Below are 19,128 nucleotides of genomic sequence, written 5' to 3' on the forward strand. Positions count from 1 at the left end.
GTGATATAATAAATCAGTTTACTTTGATTCCACAATTATTATGTGTGTACCACTAGTGTATCCTGGGACTGGTACTATCTCACAGGTAATGCATAACACCCCGGTGTAAGTTGGCTTGTGTTTATAGCTAACGAATGTCGGGGCGTTACATGGCGGAACTCAAGGGTCTTAAAACTGAGCTAAAAGAGATTGAAGGGCTCTTGTTGGGGTTGTCTATGTAGAAGAATGCTGAGGAAAACAAGAATCCTGCGAGAGATGCAACAATGAAGGGGAAAGGAGTGGATGTAGCAGGCCCCAACCAACCGACACAGGTAAACGTGACTAGCTCAGAAGTTCATTTTACCATTGAACCAAACACTGTGCATCCCCTGCATATATCACTCAGCCAATGGGTGCCTCCACCTATGGGAACCAGTAATGTTTCAGCGAGAATTTGCTCCTCCACCACTATTACCTCCACGAGTGTTTGCTCCCCCACCATCCTTACCTTATGCACCTTTTCAAGCTCCAAATTTTACTGGGTTCAGAGGGCCAACACCTATGTTTCAGTCTTATGGGGGGAACACCAGTTCAGCACAGGGGCATTTAGGAGTTCATATTATAGATCAGCACAAACATGGGTACATGGGAGTTCAGGGGGAGACCCACCATTATGCTGAAAGTTGTGATTAAGGGGGCTCGGCTGGAAATACCACTTTTTACAGGGGAAGATCCAATTGATTGGCTTAAGCAGTGTGGGAAGTTTTATGAAATCATTGGGACTCCCTATGAGCAATGGGCCAATCTGGTGTCATATCGTGAATATTTGTTTCTCTGCAACTAGTGAACATGAAACAATGAAATTGTTCCTAAATGTGAAGCGGTATGGGTGTACTGTTGAGCGGTATATAGACAAGTTTGAGGAATATGTTGACTTGGTAAGGAGAGACCACCCATATGTTCAAGAACAGTATCTTAATAATTGTTTCATTGGTGGACACAGAGGAGACATTAAGCATGATGTATGTGGACAAAAATTACAGGGGTTGTTGGAATCCTATTGGTATGCCAAGAATTATGAGAAAGCTGCTAATGCAAGGAAGATGGCAATTAATTTCAATAGGAATCGAATCAAAACCCAAACAACAATAACCAAGGAAGAAATGTGAACAGTAGGCCTCAAAGAGCTAAGGGGGAGAAGAAAGAGGACAAGAAATGTTGGTTTTGTGAAGAGTCGTGGTTCCTCAGACATCAGTGTAAGGTGAGGCAAGCTAACAACGCCCTACTGATGTAAAATGATCAATCTCAAGAAGAAGAGGATGATGGTCAGGGAGGAGAAGAACAAGAGGAACTCACTCCTGATAAACTAGAGGCACCTAAGCAGGATGAAATGCAGGAAGAGTTGATGAGTGTATCACATAGTGCAGCTTTTGGCACTACCAGGCCTGATACTTTTTCAGTTATAATCATGATTAATAGGAAGCAAGCAGTTGGGTTAATAGACAGTGGGAGTGCTCGTACTTTTATGAATCATGAGTTTGCAGTCAAAAGCAAGTGTCCCATAATTTCCTCAGTAACTAAGAAGGTAGTGGTAGCAGGAGGAGGAGAATTGAAAACAAATCTGAAAGTCCCTGAAGTGGAGTATAAAATTCAGGGAGAGCACTTTACTAATGCTTTCAGCTTGATAACTTTGAAGGGATATGATATAATCTTGGGTGCAGACTGGATATGCAGGCATAGTCCAATTACTTTAGACCTGAAAAAGAGGGAGCTGGGCATTACTAAAGAAGGGAGGCTAGTGAAGTTTCAGGACTTCACCAAACCAGGGAAACACTTCCTGATTAATGGATAGAAAATGGAGAAACTATTGAGGAATAGAGCTGTGGGGTGTAGAGTATAAGTAAATGCTATGCTTGAAGAAGAGAAGATTGGGGCTGACAACATTCCAGCAGAGATTAAGGAGGTTCTATCACAGTTTCCAAGTTTCCAAAAGAGCATGTGACCATGTGATCAACCTGAAAGCATGATCTAAACCACCAAATTTAAGGCCCTACAGAGATCCTCATTACCAAAGAGAAGCCATGGAAACATAATCTCAGATTTGATCCGGTCCTAGGAAATTAAACTTATTGATAGTCCATATGTTTCCTTAGCTATCATGGTTCGAAAGAGAGATGGGTTTTGGAGGATGTGTGTGGATTATCGACAATTGAGTGCTCAAACAATGAAGAACAAATTCCCTATGCCCATTATAGAAGACTTGTTGGATGAATTACATGGGGCTAAGGTATTTTCTAAACTAGACCTCAGGTCAGGATATCACCAGATTAGGATGGCTGAAACAGGCATTCCCAAGACTGCTTTTAAGACTCACCTAGGGCATTATGAGTATTAAGTGATGCCATTTGGTCTAACCAATGCACCAGCTACTTTTCAGTCATTGATGAACAAGGTCCTGGCACCATTTCTTAGGAAATTTGTTTTGCTTTTCTTTGATGATATCCTCATATATAGCAAAACAAAAGAGGAACACTTAAAGCACATTAAATTAGTTTTGCAAGCTCTAAAGGAGAATCAGTTGGCGGTGAGACTAAAGAAATGTGCATTTGGCCTCAACAGTGTGGCATACTTGGTGCACATAATTTCTCCAGAGGGGGTGTCACAGACATGGGCCTGGAGTAGTGCGGGCTGTGTGGTTGGGCCTAGAGTAGTCTAAAGATGCAATCTTATAGGCAAAATGGACCATTTAAGGTGATGGAGAATATTGGAGCTGTGGACTACAGACTTCAACTTCCTGAAGGAGCTAATATACATCCAGTTTTTCATGCAAGTCAACTGAAGAAACATTTGGAGACTCACGTTGTTCCTATGCCAGACCTCCCAGCAGTAGGTCCGCATGGTCAAATTAAAACAGAACCGCTTGTTGTCTTGCAAAGGAGGATGATTCCCAGAAATAATACTGCTGTAACACAATGGTTGATTATGTGGAGCAATTTAACACAGGAGGATGCAACCTGGGAAGATGCAACATATATTTCAAGGGATGTTTCCTAATTTTCAACCTTGAGGACAAGGTTGGACTTGAGGAGGGGGTAATGCCAGAAGTGGAGGAAGAAATGGAGGAAGATTTAGAATAGAGGGTATGTTCAGAAGATTCAGAGTTTCAGAGAACTGAAGTTAACCAAGGAAGAATAAAACGATTCAGCGATGAGTAAAGGAAATCTGAAGGAGGAGATGAAGCCACGTGTTCAAGGGAAGGATCCGACGACTTAGACAGAATGAGGGGCCACTGTAGCTGTCGCGACGTTGTCATTTTGTTCTGTTCTTATCGCTGATGTTGCTTTTTACCGCTGTAATTGCTAGCTCATGGCAAGGAATGTAAGATATTTAAGATGGCTTATGCTGATGGAATGAGATAAGAAAAACCTCAGTTATTATCTTCTTAGGCGTAGTTAACTTAGAACCCTAGGAAATTGTCTTGCGGCGACCACAAAATTCCCAAAACTAAAATCAGGTTCTCTTAATTCCATTTCAGGTTTTCAGGGATCTGACAGGAATGCAATTCGGTCCGGCGGTCTCATGGCATAGATGGCGACCGGAGCTCAGTCAGGTGGGGTGGCGCCGCCGGCCACGGGAAGGAGGGAGAAGGGCATGGGTGGGCCTGAAGGGGGGAGAGAAATGGGTCGGGCGGGACCAGATGGGTAAGGATGGTTCCGCAGATAAATATAACAACTTTTGTCCTTTGATACGTTGGTTTGGAATTTCTTGTTTGAGAATACCATTATTTATTTAAAGGATTAGAATTGAGATTTCAATTCACTTTTGAAATATTCCTTCCGTTATGACATGATTTTTGACCATTCGTCTTATTAAAAAATATTTTATTGTGACTTATATATTCAGCAAATATATTCTACACCCCTCCCTTAGAATAATTATTCTACACCCCCACCCCTCTCCCATGGGTCAAAGCCCCCCCCCACCCTCCCTAGGGCCCAAAACCCTCTTCCCACCTCGGTCAAAGTGCCCTCCCGCCGGTCAAACCCGCCCACCACTCTCTCCCCCGCTCACCACTTTGTTGTTCTCGTCTTGCAGAATCGTGCAGTAACAAGATGGTCATCGTGCAGTAACGAGACAACATTCTTGCAGTAACAACGTCAAAAAGTACTGTCAAAAAGTAGTCATAATGGATCTAGTTTCGTTAAGCATTTTTTTATGAACGTCATGGTGCAAACGGATTAGAAAAACAAGATATGATGTGAGAGATATTACTCTCTAAAGATTGAGATTTCCCTCATTTTAGTCCTCGTCTCACTGGAACAACGTAGTAACGCGACGGCCGATGTGTAGTAACACGACTGCTTTCAGCAGTAACTACGCTAAAAATAGTTATGATGGTTCTAGTTTCGTTAAGCACATTTTTTATGAATGTCATGATGCAAACGGGTTAAAAAAATAAGACATGACGTGTACATTACTGCTATCTAAAGATTGAGATTTAAAATACTTTAGCTATACGAAAACATTACTACCACAGTGTTACTGTTACTATGCATGTTCTCTGTTACTGTAAATTTCACCATGTTGTTACTACCAACAGTGTAGTAACAACCTATAAATTTTGCAGTAATGGATCATGTTACTACCCTTCTGTCAGGGCCGGCCCTGGGGCAGTGCGGGCAGTGCAACCGCACTGGGCCTCCAAAACATGTATACTATGGTACCAAGCCTGATAGACTACTTTGTGCATTGAGAAGATACGCTAGATGAGATTGTTATTGACGCTATCATCACTGATTTTGCATCTAGAACTGGTAGAAGAAATTGTTTTAAATGATCTAGAGATATTTCCTTTTGGTATTTTAAACTTATTAGTGTGAAACTCGTTAATGACAATGAGTTTTTAAATATTATCTTGTATTTTTATGGTGAATGGGGGCCTTCAATTTTTTTTCCGCACTGGGCCACCAAAAAGTCAGGGCCGGCCCTGCCTTCTGTGATAATGTTACTGCTGAATCATAGTAACAAAATATGATTATTACATTAACATAATTGGTTCTCACACAATTTGAACATACATACAAAGCATGCGAACAATGTTTTCTATTCACATTACATTATATGGTGAATTGTTTATGAGAGCTTGCTATGAACTATGAGATCATTGGTTCAAGTCTTGATTTCACCAATTTATTTTTAATTTTTTTAAAAAAAAGAGAAAATAATTGGAGGAAAAATGAGAGATGAAAGGGAGAGAAAAAAAAAGAAAAAGAGATCGGGAGGGGGAGGAGGAGCGATCGCGAGGGGAGGATCCCTTCCGATCGGGTGGGGAAGGGGTTGAATCGTGGGAGGGAGGGGGAGGAGGAGAGAGAGATCGGGACTCGGGAGGGGGAGGAGGGCGCGCCCCCTCCTGGAGGGGCGGGGTGGAGGGATGGGCTGGGCCTGGGAGGTGGAAAGGGGGGTGTAGAATAGTTATTTTAGGGGATGTAGAATAGAGCTATCCTATATTTACATATTTATACCCTTTTTTTGAATAAAAAAATTTCAAATGTTTTGCGAAAAATCAACTACATTAGACAATTTAAGTGCTCCCTCCTTGTTGATATTGTTGATAGACAATTTAAGTGCTCCCTCCTTGTTGATATTGTTGATAGTACTTGTTGTTTTGGATAAGAGCACGATCTCCAAAAAAAAACAACTTTGACCATTATTTTCTATTATAATATGTATAAAAGTGTTAACAAATATATGTTTTTATTAAAGTACTTTTTAAGACTAATCTATACATGTAATCACCATATTTGAAAGTACTTGTTGTTTTGGATAAGGACACGGTCTCCAAAAAAAAAACAACTTTGACCATTATTTTCTATTATAATATGTATAAAAGTGTTAACAAATATATGTTTTTATTAAAGTACTTTTTAAGACTAATCTATACATGTAATCACCATATTTGAAAGACAAATATTTAAAAAATAATTTATAATCAAAGATTCTAAAGTTTAACATCACTCTTATCTAAAACGATAAGAATTATCAGCCCGGAGAGAGTAGAAGGTAGTATGAACTCAGAGGAAACAGAACAACTATCGTGTGTATTCACGACAACTCTGGGGTTGGATTTTGCACAAAAGAATCAGTCAACCTCCACGAAAAATAAAAATTAATCGACTGTGTGAGTAGGGATGCAAGCGGCTTTTTTTTCCCGCTTATCCCACTTCTGTTTATTTGCAGTTAGCGGAACTACCCACTTGCATCCCTATGCCTATGTGTGAGAGAAGTTAGCGGTGCTTCAAGTAGAATATTATGAGCTTACTTTAGACATTATTTTAGGTATTGAGAAAGAATACTGAAACTCAAGCAAAGTACAGATTGAAACTGAACAAGAGAAGTTATACAGTGGAATAGAGTCAAATCATCCGCTGCAGCTCAGCTTGCCCTCGCATGTTGAGCCGATCTGGCTCTCCCCGGCGGGCAAGGTTTTTTGGGCGGTCACAAAGAAATCTTGCCTGACAAAGCTAAAATATTCTCAAAGAATTGAAAAGAAAAAAAGAGCCGCGACCAGAAACAGCAAAGTGTATTCCTTGCAATTGGTGAAGATTGAGTACAATCAAAACAATGGATTCCGGACTGTACCTGTCAATCATCTATATCTTGTGCTGGATGAATGATGGCAAAATCTTAATCCTGGGTGGATGATACCAACTCAAGATCGTGATCAAAACAGCTAAAAGAAGATATGAATAGATACAAGTTCTCAATTAGAACACATGCCTTGACTACCCGTTTAATCACCAGCCAATCCAAAAAGGAGACATGACCTTGGCTACCCAATCACCAGCCAATCCCAAAAGGAGACATGACCAAGACAGCTAAAAAGAAGATATGAATAGATATAAGTTCTCAATTAGCACACAGGCCTTGACTACCCAATCATCAGCCAATCCCAAGAGGATATATGCATAGTGTTCAGCTGTGGTAGTGGATTCAAAGGATCAATGGACCACTCCTGCAAATATAGATCAATTTTTAAGTTATCGAAAACACAATAAAGTGCTAATGTGAATAGAAAAACATTATTTGTACTTACCCCAAGTAGTCAGGGTCTTCCTAACATCACTTAGACATATGAAAAATGAAAATCCACTGCCATAACCTCCATGTAGAACTGCAACAAATTCACCGGCCCCATTTATCAAAGGTCCTCCGGAAGAACCATCTTCTGATGTTATATTCACCTCAGCGAGTCGCATCTTAAAACCATAAGGATTTCCAATAGACACCGTACTGATAAGTCTTCCAGGATGTGACGTCTCTCCAGTTACTGCCGTCCGATGCCGATAACCTGGCCAGGATAGGAGTACAACCTTCTGTAGTGCCTTAGGATAACTTTCAGCCATGGGAATTACACGATGAGCATGATTGCAATAGTTCGCAAATATTGTCTTGGATATAGTTAAAAGCATTAAATCATTCTCGCAACTAATTTCAGTCACATTTGCTTCAATGTATTCTCTGTTTGTCTCTGTACCATTTCTGTACCTTCTCTCACGATGATCACATAATATCCTTGACACAAAGTATTCTTTCACTTTTGAACTTGTAATTGGCTTCTCCTTTTTGAAAGCAGGTCCCAGCACGTGAGCACACGTTAACACTGAAATATATCTTCCACTCTCTTTCACAATGAATCCAGTCGAAGAATGAGTTTCCTTACTCAACTTGTCCCTTTCACGGTGTCCTTCTTCATCCTCATCAGGAATTGGTCGAATTGAGTCCCATAACTCTTTCAAAGCAGCAGAATTCTTAGGATTAAACTCGATAATTACTACAGACCCAATGAACTCATTATATACCCATTGCTCTAGTTCGTTGCAGAAAGCATTTGGAGGAGCCATCTATTTCAAAACAAACAAAATTACAATTACTTTTCAAGTCAATAAAGTGATTTAGTCTAAAATTAAGAAACCTTTATAGAATTCTAAAAGAGGCAATGACATTTACCATGTGTATCCATTCAAAATTAAGTGAGTTCCAAAGTATGAAATGCTCATGAGGAAGACATTGCAAAAAACTGAAAAAGCAGTGTTTTAGTTTATACATTGTCATAAACAAATAATCCTCAGCTACAATGCTATCCCATTCTCAGGAATAACCAACAAATTTTTAATAGGGGGCAAAAATAATCAGAACAAGAGAAACAAGATACAATGGATTTATACCAGTTGAGAAAATTAGATTTGGGCAATGATGTTTAAGATTAAACAATCCATAAAAAAAGGCTAAAGCGAATTTTCTTCAACTAAAACTATACTACACATCTTCCGCATAAGCACAATGTTCAAAAATCACTTCTCAGCTTGATCATCATTTTTGCGATTTCTGCTCCCGTTCACCGTTTTTGCAATTTTGTCCCTTGTTTCCGTGATGGCGATAAAGTTGGAGCTCTCTCTGCATCATTGTTAGGCGCAAAGTATTGGTGCCAACCTGGGCCATCTCCCGCCACTTCTCTGCCCTAGCCAACAACATAATATGTGACGTGATCTATGCCCAACGAAGGATAAAGGAGACCTGTGGAGAGAGCAGAGTAGCCTGGTTCTGAACTTTGCAGCAGGTAGGAATGCCTTTTCCCCACTTACTGCAGATTTGGCTTTCTAAACGACCCTAATTGTCAATATGGATGATGATGGGTTCGAAATTTCCCGTCTAGTTGCTGAACCTATGATAATCTTAGTTGGATAGGACAGTATTGCAGCAGATTTTTTGTTACTAAATTGCGGCTTTAGTCATTGGTGGTGATTTTCTTGATCTGATAGGATGGAGGATGATGTTTAGACCTTGAATTTGTTCTGTGATGGTGCTGTTAATGGCCTGATGCATGTGCAAGAAAAAATGGATAGAGATATCATTTGCTACTTCAGTTTGGTTGGACTGATCGTGGACATTGGCTACTCAGAATGTGATTTTATCTACTACAGCAAAAAAGATGGGACAGGTGTAGTTAGCATGTTGCTATAGAAAGAGATTGGCAAGTGGATGAAATGTGTAAGCAATTTGAGAGTGAAAAAGTTGCAAACTTGTACATCATGCAGAGATAAGGTGTATCTCAGTCAAGCACTCTGCAGGTCCAAAGACTGAATTGGTTACAGGCTTGGGTGATGCAATTGCCGAGGTGGACAACTTGTGTGTTTTGGAAAATGATGCCATGTTAGTTAGCTCAGATCCATCATCAGTTGATGAAGATTTTCTACAACTGTACAATAATGATTTGGAGGAGAAGTTAAAGGAGGAGATTAAGAGGGAAAAAGAAGATCCAGATGAGCATTGCGATAGAGATACTTTTGTGGAGGACATATTTCCATTGGCTATTAACCTACTAGACACAGGATCTGCACCAATAGCTAGAAGGAATAGCAAGGAAGTTGCTTAACATGAGGGTCAACCAAGCCAGTGGCGGACCAGAAAATTCACCCTGGGTATGCGCACACACACACACACACATCTCCTTGCAGGATACAAAATGGAACCGAAAATCTAAGGTAGGACCGATACAGTAGAACTTACATTAATATGACCCTAATATCTTACTATACATTCAAACTTGTGCTTAATAAATAATAAAACCATCATCCCTAGATATGTTGTGAAGAAAATAGAAAAATGCATTTAAGTAATTAAGTCGGTTTCTTTTGCCAATAGCTCTTTCAGTTGATTTTTAACACTGCCAATGTCACTATATCTGTTGAATCTAAAGTCCAATCGCACAGTAACATATTTAAAATCAGGGATGTCTTTCAGTTGAATTTTAACACTGCCAATGTCACTATATCTGTTGAATCTAAAGTCCAATCGCACAGTAACATATTTAAAATCAGGGATGATATTAGCAATGTTGATTTCTGTAAAGTCAAGTCATACTGTATGGAGTAGTACTCAAAAGTAAGCTAGCTAGTGTGTGGCTGTATGTGCTGGGTAGTGCTACGCACGTTTCATTGGTCGTGTATCACGAGAAGATCAAGAGAAGGCCATTGGGAATATGGACTCGATATGTGGACTATGACGCACCTACCGCTGTTCCAAGCGAGTCTGGCAGCCTGCTGCTTTACAGAGAGCTAGAGCTACTGCATGAACATCTTCTTTCTTCTATTCAACCTGATGCAGAGCTGATCCTAATGAGTTTTTAAGGTTTCTGGATATGCCGGTGCATACCTGGAATCTACCCTGGGTCCGCCCCTGAACCAAGCCCTCTAGTTGTTGTCAATTCATCCAGAGCAAAATGTAGCCAGCCTATAGCACCAATATCTACAAGGGCAAGGAAGACGGTGAGGGTGATAATGTGGACTTGTGTTCCAGTGATGATGATGGGCATGAGGCAACACCTTGTCGAGCACTGAATAAAAGCAAGAGTAGGGCCAAAAAAACATTCAACACAAAGAATTTGGTATGATGAGATCATATTTCTTTCTTCTGATGCATTGTGTGAGAAAATGTGTTTTCGAGATGTTCATCAATTCAGATGGGCACTTAAGAGCTACCACATTGTCAATTGTGGTATTTACTCATATTTTTGTTCTATAAAGGTAGAGCAAGCACCTAATCAAGCACTTGAGAAAACACAGAGATGTGCACAAAATTATATACCTGATGGATTTGGGAGAGGCAATTGGCTGCGAGTACTGATCAGCCGCTGGACGAGGAGCCGGTGGTGGCGGGGTAGATACGGGGGCTCCGGTCGCCGGCTTCGAATTGCCTGAGGAGCCGGCGGTGGCGGGGTAGATACGGGGGCTCCGGTCCCCGGCGTCGAATTGCCTGACGAGCCGGCGGTGGCGGGGTAGATACGGGGGCTCCGGTCGCTGCCGTAGATGTTCTTTCGCAAGAGCGCAGGACACGAGGAGGAGTTGGCGGTGGCGGGGTAGATACGGGGGCTCCGGTCGCCGGCCTCGACGTGCCCTCGCAGTTCCGCCGCCGTTCCCTCGCCGTCCCCCCGCCGCGCCGGCCACCGCCTAGGGTTTTCTCGTGGGATTGCGACGCGGCGAGGAGACGCCACAGCCCACCACAGGGATGGGGACGAGAGAGACGGGAATTTCCGAGGCTTAGGCTGATTTGGGCCGGAAATTCCCTTTCTTCCAGCAGCTCATGGAGGCCCATCAATAAACTCAAAGAAGCCCAAGTGTTGATTATATTTTGGTTCTGCTTAACTCAGTGACCTGCCCAGTACAGTTCTTTTGACCTGGATGGTCCGCCTGCCTAGCAGTTCTTTCAAGAAGAAGTGAGTGCACTTTTTTGATGTAAGTATAGTACCCAAAACGGAATAATCTTTTTCTTATTTCTTTCCGCGGCAAAAACACCAACTAGTCGAGGTAAGGTAATAAAAAGAAGATATAATTGGATTTGATACACAAATCTTATCTTCTATTCCATGATACAATTATGATTTCCATATGAAATTGACATTAAAATTAGATTTAATACAAAACTCGTATCTTCTATTATTCTGTCTTTATGTATATAGAGTTGTAATCTGTCTAACATTTTAAAAGTAGAATTAGAGGTTGTTTAAGAGAGCTCGAGGTTCAACTCCATCTTTACTATAGAGGAAGTCTAGCCAAACAATTTCGACTTCACCTAAAAATGAATTGAAACGGGGTGAAGTGCTCTCACAAAATGAACTAGCGAGGTGCAGTTGTGTTTACGCCGATTTATAACTTCACTCTATACATAGCTTTTCAAGTTAAATTTAAAGTTGAAGTCCTGCCAAATAGGCTCTTAGATGATACTACTCAGCTTTTATTTCTTTTTATATAATTTTTTTTAATAAAATATCTTTTTATTTTCTTTCTCTAATCTACAATAGTGAAAAGGGAATCCCAAGATGCCACAAGATGCCACTAGGACGAGCCACATCATCAAATTTTGTAAAGTTGATTTAACATATGATTATAAGATTTGTAATAAAAAAGTATATGCATACTTCTTAATCGGTCAAGATAGCATTGTAACATGTAACATATATCGCTATTTACATTATTACTACAGATGATGCATCTAGAAATTATTTACATTATTGGGGGAGGTAATGGTCACAGTAATATATGACATTATTTTTGTTACTATAATATTCTTAATCATAAATCAACAAATATATATTTATTGTAAACACGTGTAATAGATCAAGAGGTTATAGTCACACGAACTTGTGACTCAATAGGCTAGTTAATATGAGAATTTATAGTATGTAAAGCAAACGTGGTGCCTATAGAAAGATAGATAGATGTACTAGCATAAACACACAGAAATTAGTAGTACAACGTTCCTAACCTTGAGTAGGACTTCCCATTAAGCTGCGAGTTGAGAACCTTGCTCGCCTAAGACTCTTTTGAAGTCATAGAATATCGTCCAATACATACACAGACGATCTCTTTTTGGCACATGAGTGATCCAAAGTTGCTTGTTTCCTCAGTTTTAAAATGCAAATTGATGCGCCCCTCATGTTTGCACGGATTTTTGCCAGCAAATCCTTTAGCATATATTCTCAACTTAATTGGTATATCTGCTCACAGCAGAGTAGCAGGGAAAACTCTTCTTTCAGAATCAGTAGCACAGAACAAATGTCTCACGAGATAGATGGACATACACAAGCTGCACTTGTTTAGCCTCGATGTACAGTAGCAAAGGCGTCCTTTCTTTGGTGTTCTCTTAGCCAAATCTGGAAAAAATAAAACCATTCGAGATGATGAGCACATATTTCTTCCGTCTCAAAATAAACTAATCTAGTATAGACTGTGTCACATCCTATATAAATCCTATATAAGATTGGTTTATTTTAAGAGAGGGAGTACATGTCTCTCCACTCCATGAGTGACAGCACGCACAAATTAACAGCTACGGAATTAATTAGCAGAAGAAGGAACAACAGTATCACCACAATGTGGGCGTTTTTCGAGGGGAAGACTGCAGGAGCTCTGCCAATTGCATATAAGAAGGAGCAGAAAAAACATGGGTCACTTGACATGCGGGCCACAAGCAGAAGGAGTCTCTAGGGACTCTCAGCCCGAAAACAAAAGGAAGAACACCAAATCTTTAGGAAATGAACAGCAACAAGCAGGAGAATGCCAAAAGGAAGGAGTCACTTTAGGAAATGATGTGGGCGCTAGCTACTGGCATCCGTAGCTCGCAGACATGGTCAAATTAACTTTGAAATGTTAATTTGCTGAAATGTAATGACTTCTTTTCAAACCAACCGCATTTCAAAGTTGCCAATTTCACTAAATATATAGCGGTAAAAATATAAAGAACTGTATAAAGAAAAAAAAACTAAGGACAAGTTTTGAGAGTCGTTCTGTTCCTGGTAGGCTTAGGTTTTGGTCTCCTCTTTGATTTTCGTCACAGGCCTACTATGGCTGAAAGTTCTTTGTGATTGGAACAGTTTCCTTCCAAATCTCCCATACAATTAGTAGGATAAAGATGAGGGATCCTTTTTTAAGCCCCTAGCTGATGGCCAGGGCCGTACATCGATCATGTACCGACTACCGTCGTAGTTTGTATTCCATATTGCTGATTTGATTTGGTCGTGCGAGATCCATGATGACAGCATATCCCATATTCTCCTCATATTTCTTCATTCACTGGAAGGGCGTTTCCGGGATGTGCTGGCAGAACTAGTAACGAAAATGTGCTCAGATTATAGATCTACTTAAATAACTAGGGCTACTTAAACTAAAAGATGGGAAGTGGCCGTCCTCGTGAAGCATATGCAGGCATCGTGTGTGCATGGTAATAAAAATCCATTAGCTAGAGATTAACTTCCATATATATGATAACAGACAAACAAACTTCATCAATTAGCCTACCTTGTTACCCTTGAGAGAGAGAGAGAAAATCTGAACCATGGATGGACATGACACACGCAGATCCCTGGCCTGCTAGGGAAGGCGTTTGAACATGATATATCCATTGAGCATCGTCTCGCCGGGACGCACAGGCACCACATCCGGGACACGCCGGCTGGCCCCACGACCAGAGAATTCGTCCGGGATGCACAGGAGCACGTCGCCCGCCGCCGTGCACGGCCGGCCGGACCGACAGAACTCCGGCCGGTGAAAGAACTCGGCATGGATCGGATAGAGTATCAAGATGGATCGAGAGAGAGAGAGAGAGGAGGAGGAGGAGGAGGAGGAGGAGAAGGAGGGAGTGGCTTAATTTGTGGAAGAAGAGGATTGATAGCCATCCATCCCATCTATGACGGAGCCACGGAGCGTCACCTCGCAATAAAGATGCGGTTGGTCTGGCGGCTGTGCCGCCGACGGAGGGAGTCATTGACGTCGTTAATTAGGTTATCGTTACGGGAGCTTCAGTGTCACGCCTGTGTGACGAGCTACAGCTGTGTCGCTGTATTTGGGCCTGCGAGCCCATCTAAGAAATACTATATAAGAGGGAAGGAGAACTGTAAAACGGTATCCAATGTAAAACGGTATCCAATGAATGAAGGGAAAATTGGAACCATGCCATTATAATTTTATAAAATTTGAGATATGCCATCCTGACCCACATATTATTGACTCATGTGGGTCTTACATATCATTGCGATACCGATGGCATATCTCAAAGTTTACAAAATTATAATAGCATGGTTCCAAATTACCCAATGAAGGGAATCAAAACACGTCTTCTCCCCAACCACTCTGTTCTGCTTCTTCTACCTCTTCTTCCTCGTGTTGTCTTCTTCCTCACTTCTCTTCCCCATCTCTCAAATCTGGATTGAATCTGGTGAATCGGAGGTGAAGGCGGCGGTGACCCGTTACATTGGTATCAGATCCAGGCTACCTGTGTTTGCTTCGTTCTCGTATTCTCTCGATCCGGTTGGTAATATCCCTATGCTTCGGTGGGCGGCTACCCTTGGGTGCAGCCGCTATAAGTTCAGTTCTGGTTCAGCTAGATTTGGAGGAGAGGAGCATCACGGCGCCGATCAAACTCAGTGCTCCTTTCCGTCAGTCATTGGAGACCATGGAGATGAAGATCCTGGAGCATCTGGATGCACTTACCTCTCGGCTGGAGACACTGGATTCGCGGTTGGAGAAGCAAGATGGTCACGTAGATCAGGTGGTCACTAAGGTCGTTCGCCATGGATTCGGTGGGGAAGTTACAGTAGGAGCTGTTGCAAGTGGTGCGCCCCCAGAAGCAGTTGTCCTCGCCGTCGGCATCCTTGGGCTCCATCGAACAAGTGAGTATTCTGGGGTCTCGCGTTCCGGCGCTGGCGCACCACCCCCAGTGCCACCCCCACCACCACCACCTCCTCGGTATGGATTCCGCACACACTATGGGGTTGAAGATGATGTCCATCAGGTTCAGGATGGGGAGCGGGCTAAGTCGTACTTGCCGAAAATGGATTTTCCGCATTTTGAGGGGCCGGATGTGCATATTTGGATTGATATGTGTGAGACTTATTTTGAGATGTACCAAATTCCTCTACTTTCTGGGTATCTACAGCGGTTTTGCATATGCATGGCAATGTCGCGCAATGGTATCAGTCGATTAAGCTGGTGGAGGATGTCTGTGATTGGGCTCCATTTTCGTTATGCAGTCATTCATGAGTTTGAGGGCAACACACACCGTGAGAGAACTTTGGCTCTGTAGTTGTTGACTCAAACTAGCACAGTGGCAGAATATAAGCAACAATTTGATTCTCTTGTTTATCAAGTCCGATTGTTTGATCCTTCAGTGGGAGGAATGATGTTGGTATCTCGTTTTATATTTTGGGGCTTAAAGTGGAAATCCGTAATGCTTTTCTGCTGCAGCTTTCGGAAACTGTTAAACAGGCTACTGCAGTGGCTCTGACTAAAGAAGGATTGTTGCTAGAATCTTCTCTCTATGTGAAGCGATTACAAGCTAAGAAATTTGTGCCAAAGGTGGAAGGGCCGGTTGGGGCTAAAACTTTGGGACTGAAGCCTGAACTTTGGAAGGCTCGCCAATTGCGTGATTTTCGTAAAGCTAATGGGTTATTCTTCAAGTGTGGTGACAAGTACTCACCTGAGCATATGTGTGCTGTGCTAGGCCAAATCAAAACAATGCATATTACTGAAATCATCCCAGATGCCTTGCTGAATGCAGTGATTGCTGAGGAAGAATCTGATCAAGAGGAGGACTGTCATGTTTCACCAAATGTTTTGTCAGGAGCTCATCATCCTTGAGCTATTCGATTGAGAGCTCTTGTGCATAACAAGGTGTTATTAATGTTAGTGGATTCGGGTAGTTCTCATAGTTTCTTGGATTTTCACTTTGCTCAGCAGTTAGGCTTACCCTTGCAATCTATCTCTCCTTCTATGTTACCCAATTTTACTTGGTGGGTTCAGGGGCATTCTTTTGTATATGACATGAGAGTGATTGAATTGGATGGTCATGATGCTATTTTAGGGATGGATTGGTTGGAACAATGGGGTGATATGACTTGTAATTGGGCCCGTAAGAATTTAAAATTTCAGTACCAAGGCAATTAGATCTCATTGCAAGGGGTGGCCGATGCTGTGGTCATAGAGGAACTCCATGCAGTCTCTCTCACACAGCACTACTACAGAAAGCGTTTTTGCATACGGGCGGAATCGATCTTCACATGCGGTTGGCCGGCCCGCATGCGCGAAATGGTCTGCAAAGATCACCATTTGCGCATGCAGCCGTCCCAGCCGCATGTGAAGATCCATCTTCGCATGCGGTTACTTAAGACGGCCGCATGCGAAAATAGATCTTCGCATGTGGTCCATCTAAGAAGCCGCATGCGAAGATATATTTTCCCATGCGGTCGACCTAACAAGACCGCATGCGAAGATCTATTTTCGCATGCGGGCGTCTTAAGTAGACCGCATGCGAAATTTAATTTCTGAATAGCTCAAATAATATTTATTCTAGCCTTTTGGTGAGAAGTGTCTTGTAATTAATATTAAATTATTGAGGGGTTTATTATCGTATTTCGGAATAGTAAGCATATGAGATAAGACAAGTGCCGCAGTAAGAAACATGTAATACATAACCATTAATTAATTCAATCGTAATTTACATACGAAATATATAATACAAGTGCCACAATTTTTTCATCATATGTATAAGTAGTGTACATGTCATTGCATATGTTCTTTCTCCCACTCTCTGAGAGGTTTAAATTTGCCGTCCATTGCAAGTTCACTCTGGTTGTCGTAGAAGAGACCTCTTGTGTTGCAGACATCGCGACGGATGAATCGGCAGAGGTCAGCGGCCACGTTCAAGATAGTAGTGTCGTTGAATCGTTGTGCAATATATGGGATTTCGGGGATCTGCGCACAAAAAGGAAAATAAAATGGTACTCAGTGAGAAGTGTGTGCGAGATGGGTTTCTTTGTAGAGAAGAGTTCGATGACTTACTCGGTTACTGGTTGTTTTGTACCTCCCATTTACTCTGAGCATCTCGCACACGTAATAACCGCACAAGTTGGTTCCTGGAGGTTGTTTATAGCACTGCGATATAACGTATCCCAGTTAGCCTGCGATATATGTCCATAATCCGTAAACGGTGGGAGATTCTTCTGAACATAATTCTGATTTAGATTGGACTTCCACTGTCGCCATCGATCTCCCATCTTTTTAAGTGCGTAATCTCTCCCCCTTACCTCTGATCCAGGAGGGAACACAAAATACTTCTGCAACTCATTCCAGAGAAGTGTCTTGATGTTGTCGTCCACCGTTTCCCACAACTTGACATTAATGGGACAACGCGTCCTGACTAGAGTGCCACAGGCGTTGCTAAACTTGGACCGCACTATCGGTGGCTCGACGGGCTTCCCATCCTAATCGAGAGCAATCACGTTGTAAGTTTCCTTGGGTAATTTATTCTTGCTTCTCTCACCACGTCTTTTTTTCCCACTCCCGCCTGCACTTGTAGATGTCTTCGTACGTTCAGGTGCAGACGTAGCGGTGTCCATCTCGACTTCTTCCTCTCTCCTGTTCCTCCCGGCTTTATGTTTCGAGCGGCGTCGGACTACCATCTGCACAGAATAGGTAACTCTGTACAAGTTTAGGTTCATGTCACATCATAGTTAGGAAATAATACACGGCTAACGATTTTCAGCACTTACGGCCTATTCCATAGGTATGTAATACGGATCATCATCGCGAGGGGCGATTTGTGTTATTTCCATTGGAAACGGGTCACTTGGTGTGCGCCACGTTTCTTCACTAGAAGCGTATGGCTGCTTGTTGCTTCGAGATTTTTGAGGAGCGTTACCTTCTTGAGGCGCTATTGGTGTGTTCGATGGAACCTTATCATTAGACATCTTCCAACTTGACGTAAAAAAATTTGACATAAGTCCCAATTTTACGTAAGTCCCAATTTAACTTAATTTCACATAAGTCTCAATTTGACATAAGTCCCAATTATACATAAATCTCAACTTAACATAAGTCCCAATTATACATAAATCTCAATTTAACATAAGTCCCAATTATACATAAATCTCAATTTAACATAAGTCCCAATTATACATAAATCTCAATTTAACATAGGTCCCAATTTAACTTAATTTCACATAAGTCCCAATTTAACTTAATTTCACATAAGTCCCAATTTAAACATAAGTCACAATTTAACATAGGTCCCAATTTAACATAAGTCCCAATTTAAACATAAATCTCCATTTAACATAAGTCCCAATTTAACAATCCACAATTAAACATTCTCAAAATTAAACAATCCACAATTGCACATATCACAATCTACGATCCACAATTAAACAATATTCTACAATCCACAATTGCACATTTCACATTTCTTTTTTTTTAAAGTAAATGTTACCGGGGGACTTTGGACCGGAGGAGGTATTGCCGGCGGTGGCGGGGAGGACTTGGAGGCGACGACGCGCGAGGGGGGAGAGGTGCTGGTTGCGGCGACGGCGACGGCGAGGGGGGCGACTTCGGAAAGAGACGGCGGTGGTGGGGACGACTTGGCAGCCGGCAGCAACGACTTGGTGGCGGCGAGGGGGGAGAGGTCCGTGCGGCGGCGACGGCGACGGCGAGGGGGTAGAGGTCCTAGCGGCGGCAACAGCGACGGCGAGGGGTGGGGAGACTTCGGGGAGGAGCCGGCGGTGCCGGGGACGACTTGGCAGCGGTGACGGCGACGGCGAGGGGG

The 19,128-nt window shown here is 42.1% G+C and overlaps 1 protein-coding gene across 1 annotated transcript; it reads right to left on the bottom strand.

The window, feature by feature from the left end:
* Positions 1 to 6,605: 6,605 nt before the first annotated feature.
* Positions 6,606 to 8,050, bottom strand: LOC127771541 (uncharacterized). Its single transcript, XM_052297465.1, has 3 exons — positions 7,987 to 8,050; positions 7,073 to 7,880; positions 6,606 to 6,991 (listed from the first exon to the last, which is right to left on the bottom strand). Exons 1-3 carry the CDS (start codon positions 7,987 to 7,989, stop codon positions 6,978 to 6,980), a joined length of 825 nt encoding a protein of 274 aa, XP_052153425.1. The 5' UTR covers positions 7,990 to 8,050; the 3' UTR covers positions 6,606 to 6,977.
* Positions 8,051 to 19,128: the final 11,078 nt, after the last annotated feature.

Source organism: Oryza glaberrima, chromosome 4 (genome assembly GCF_000147395.1).
Source record: "Oryza glaberrima chromosome 4, OglaRS2, whole genome shotgun sequence".
Classification (NCBI taxonomy): domain Eukaryota; kingdom Viridiplantae; phylum Streptophyta; class Magnoliopsida; order Poales; family Poaceae; genus Oryza; species Oryza glaberrima.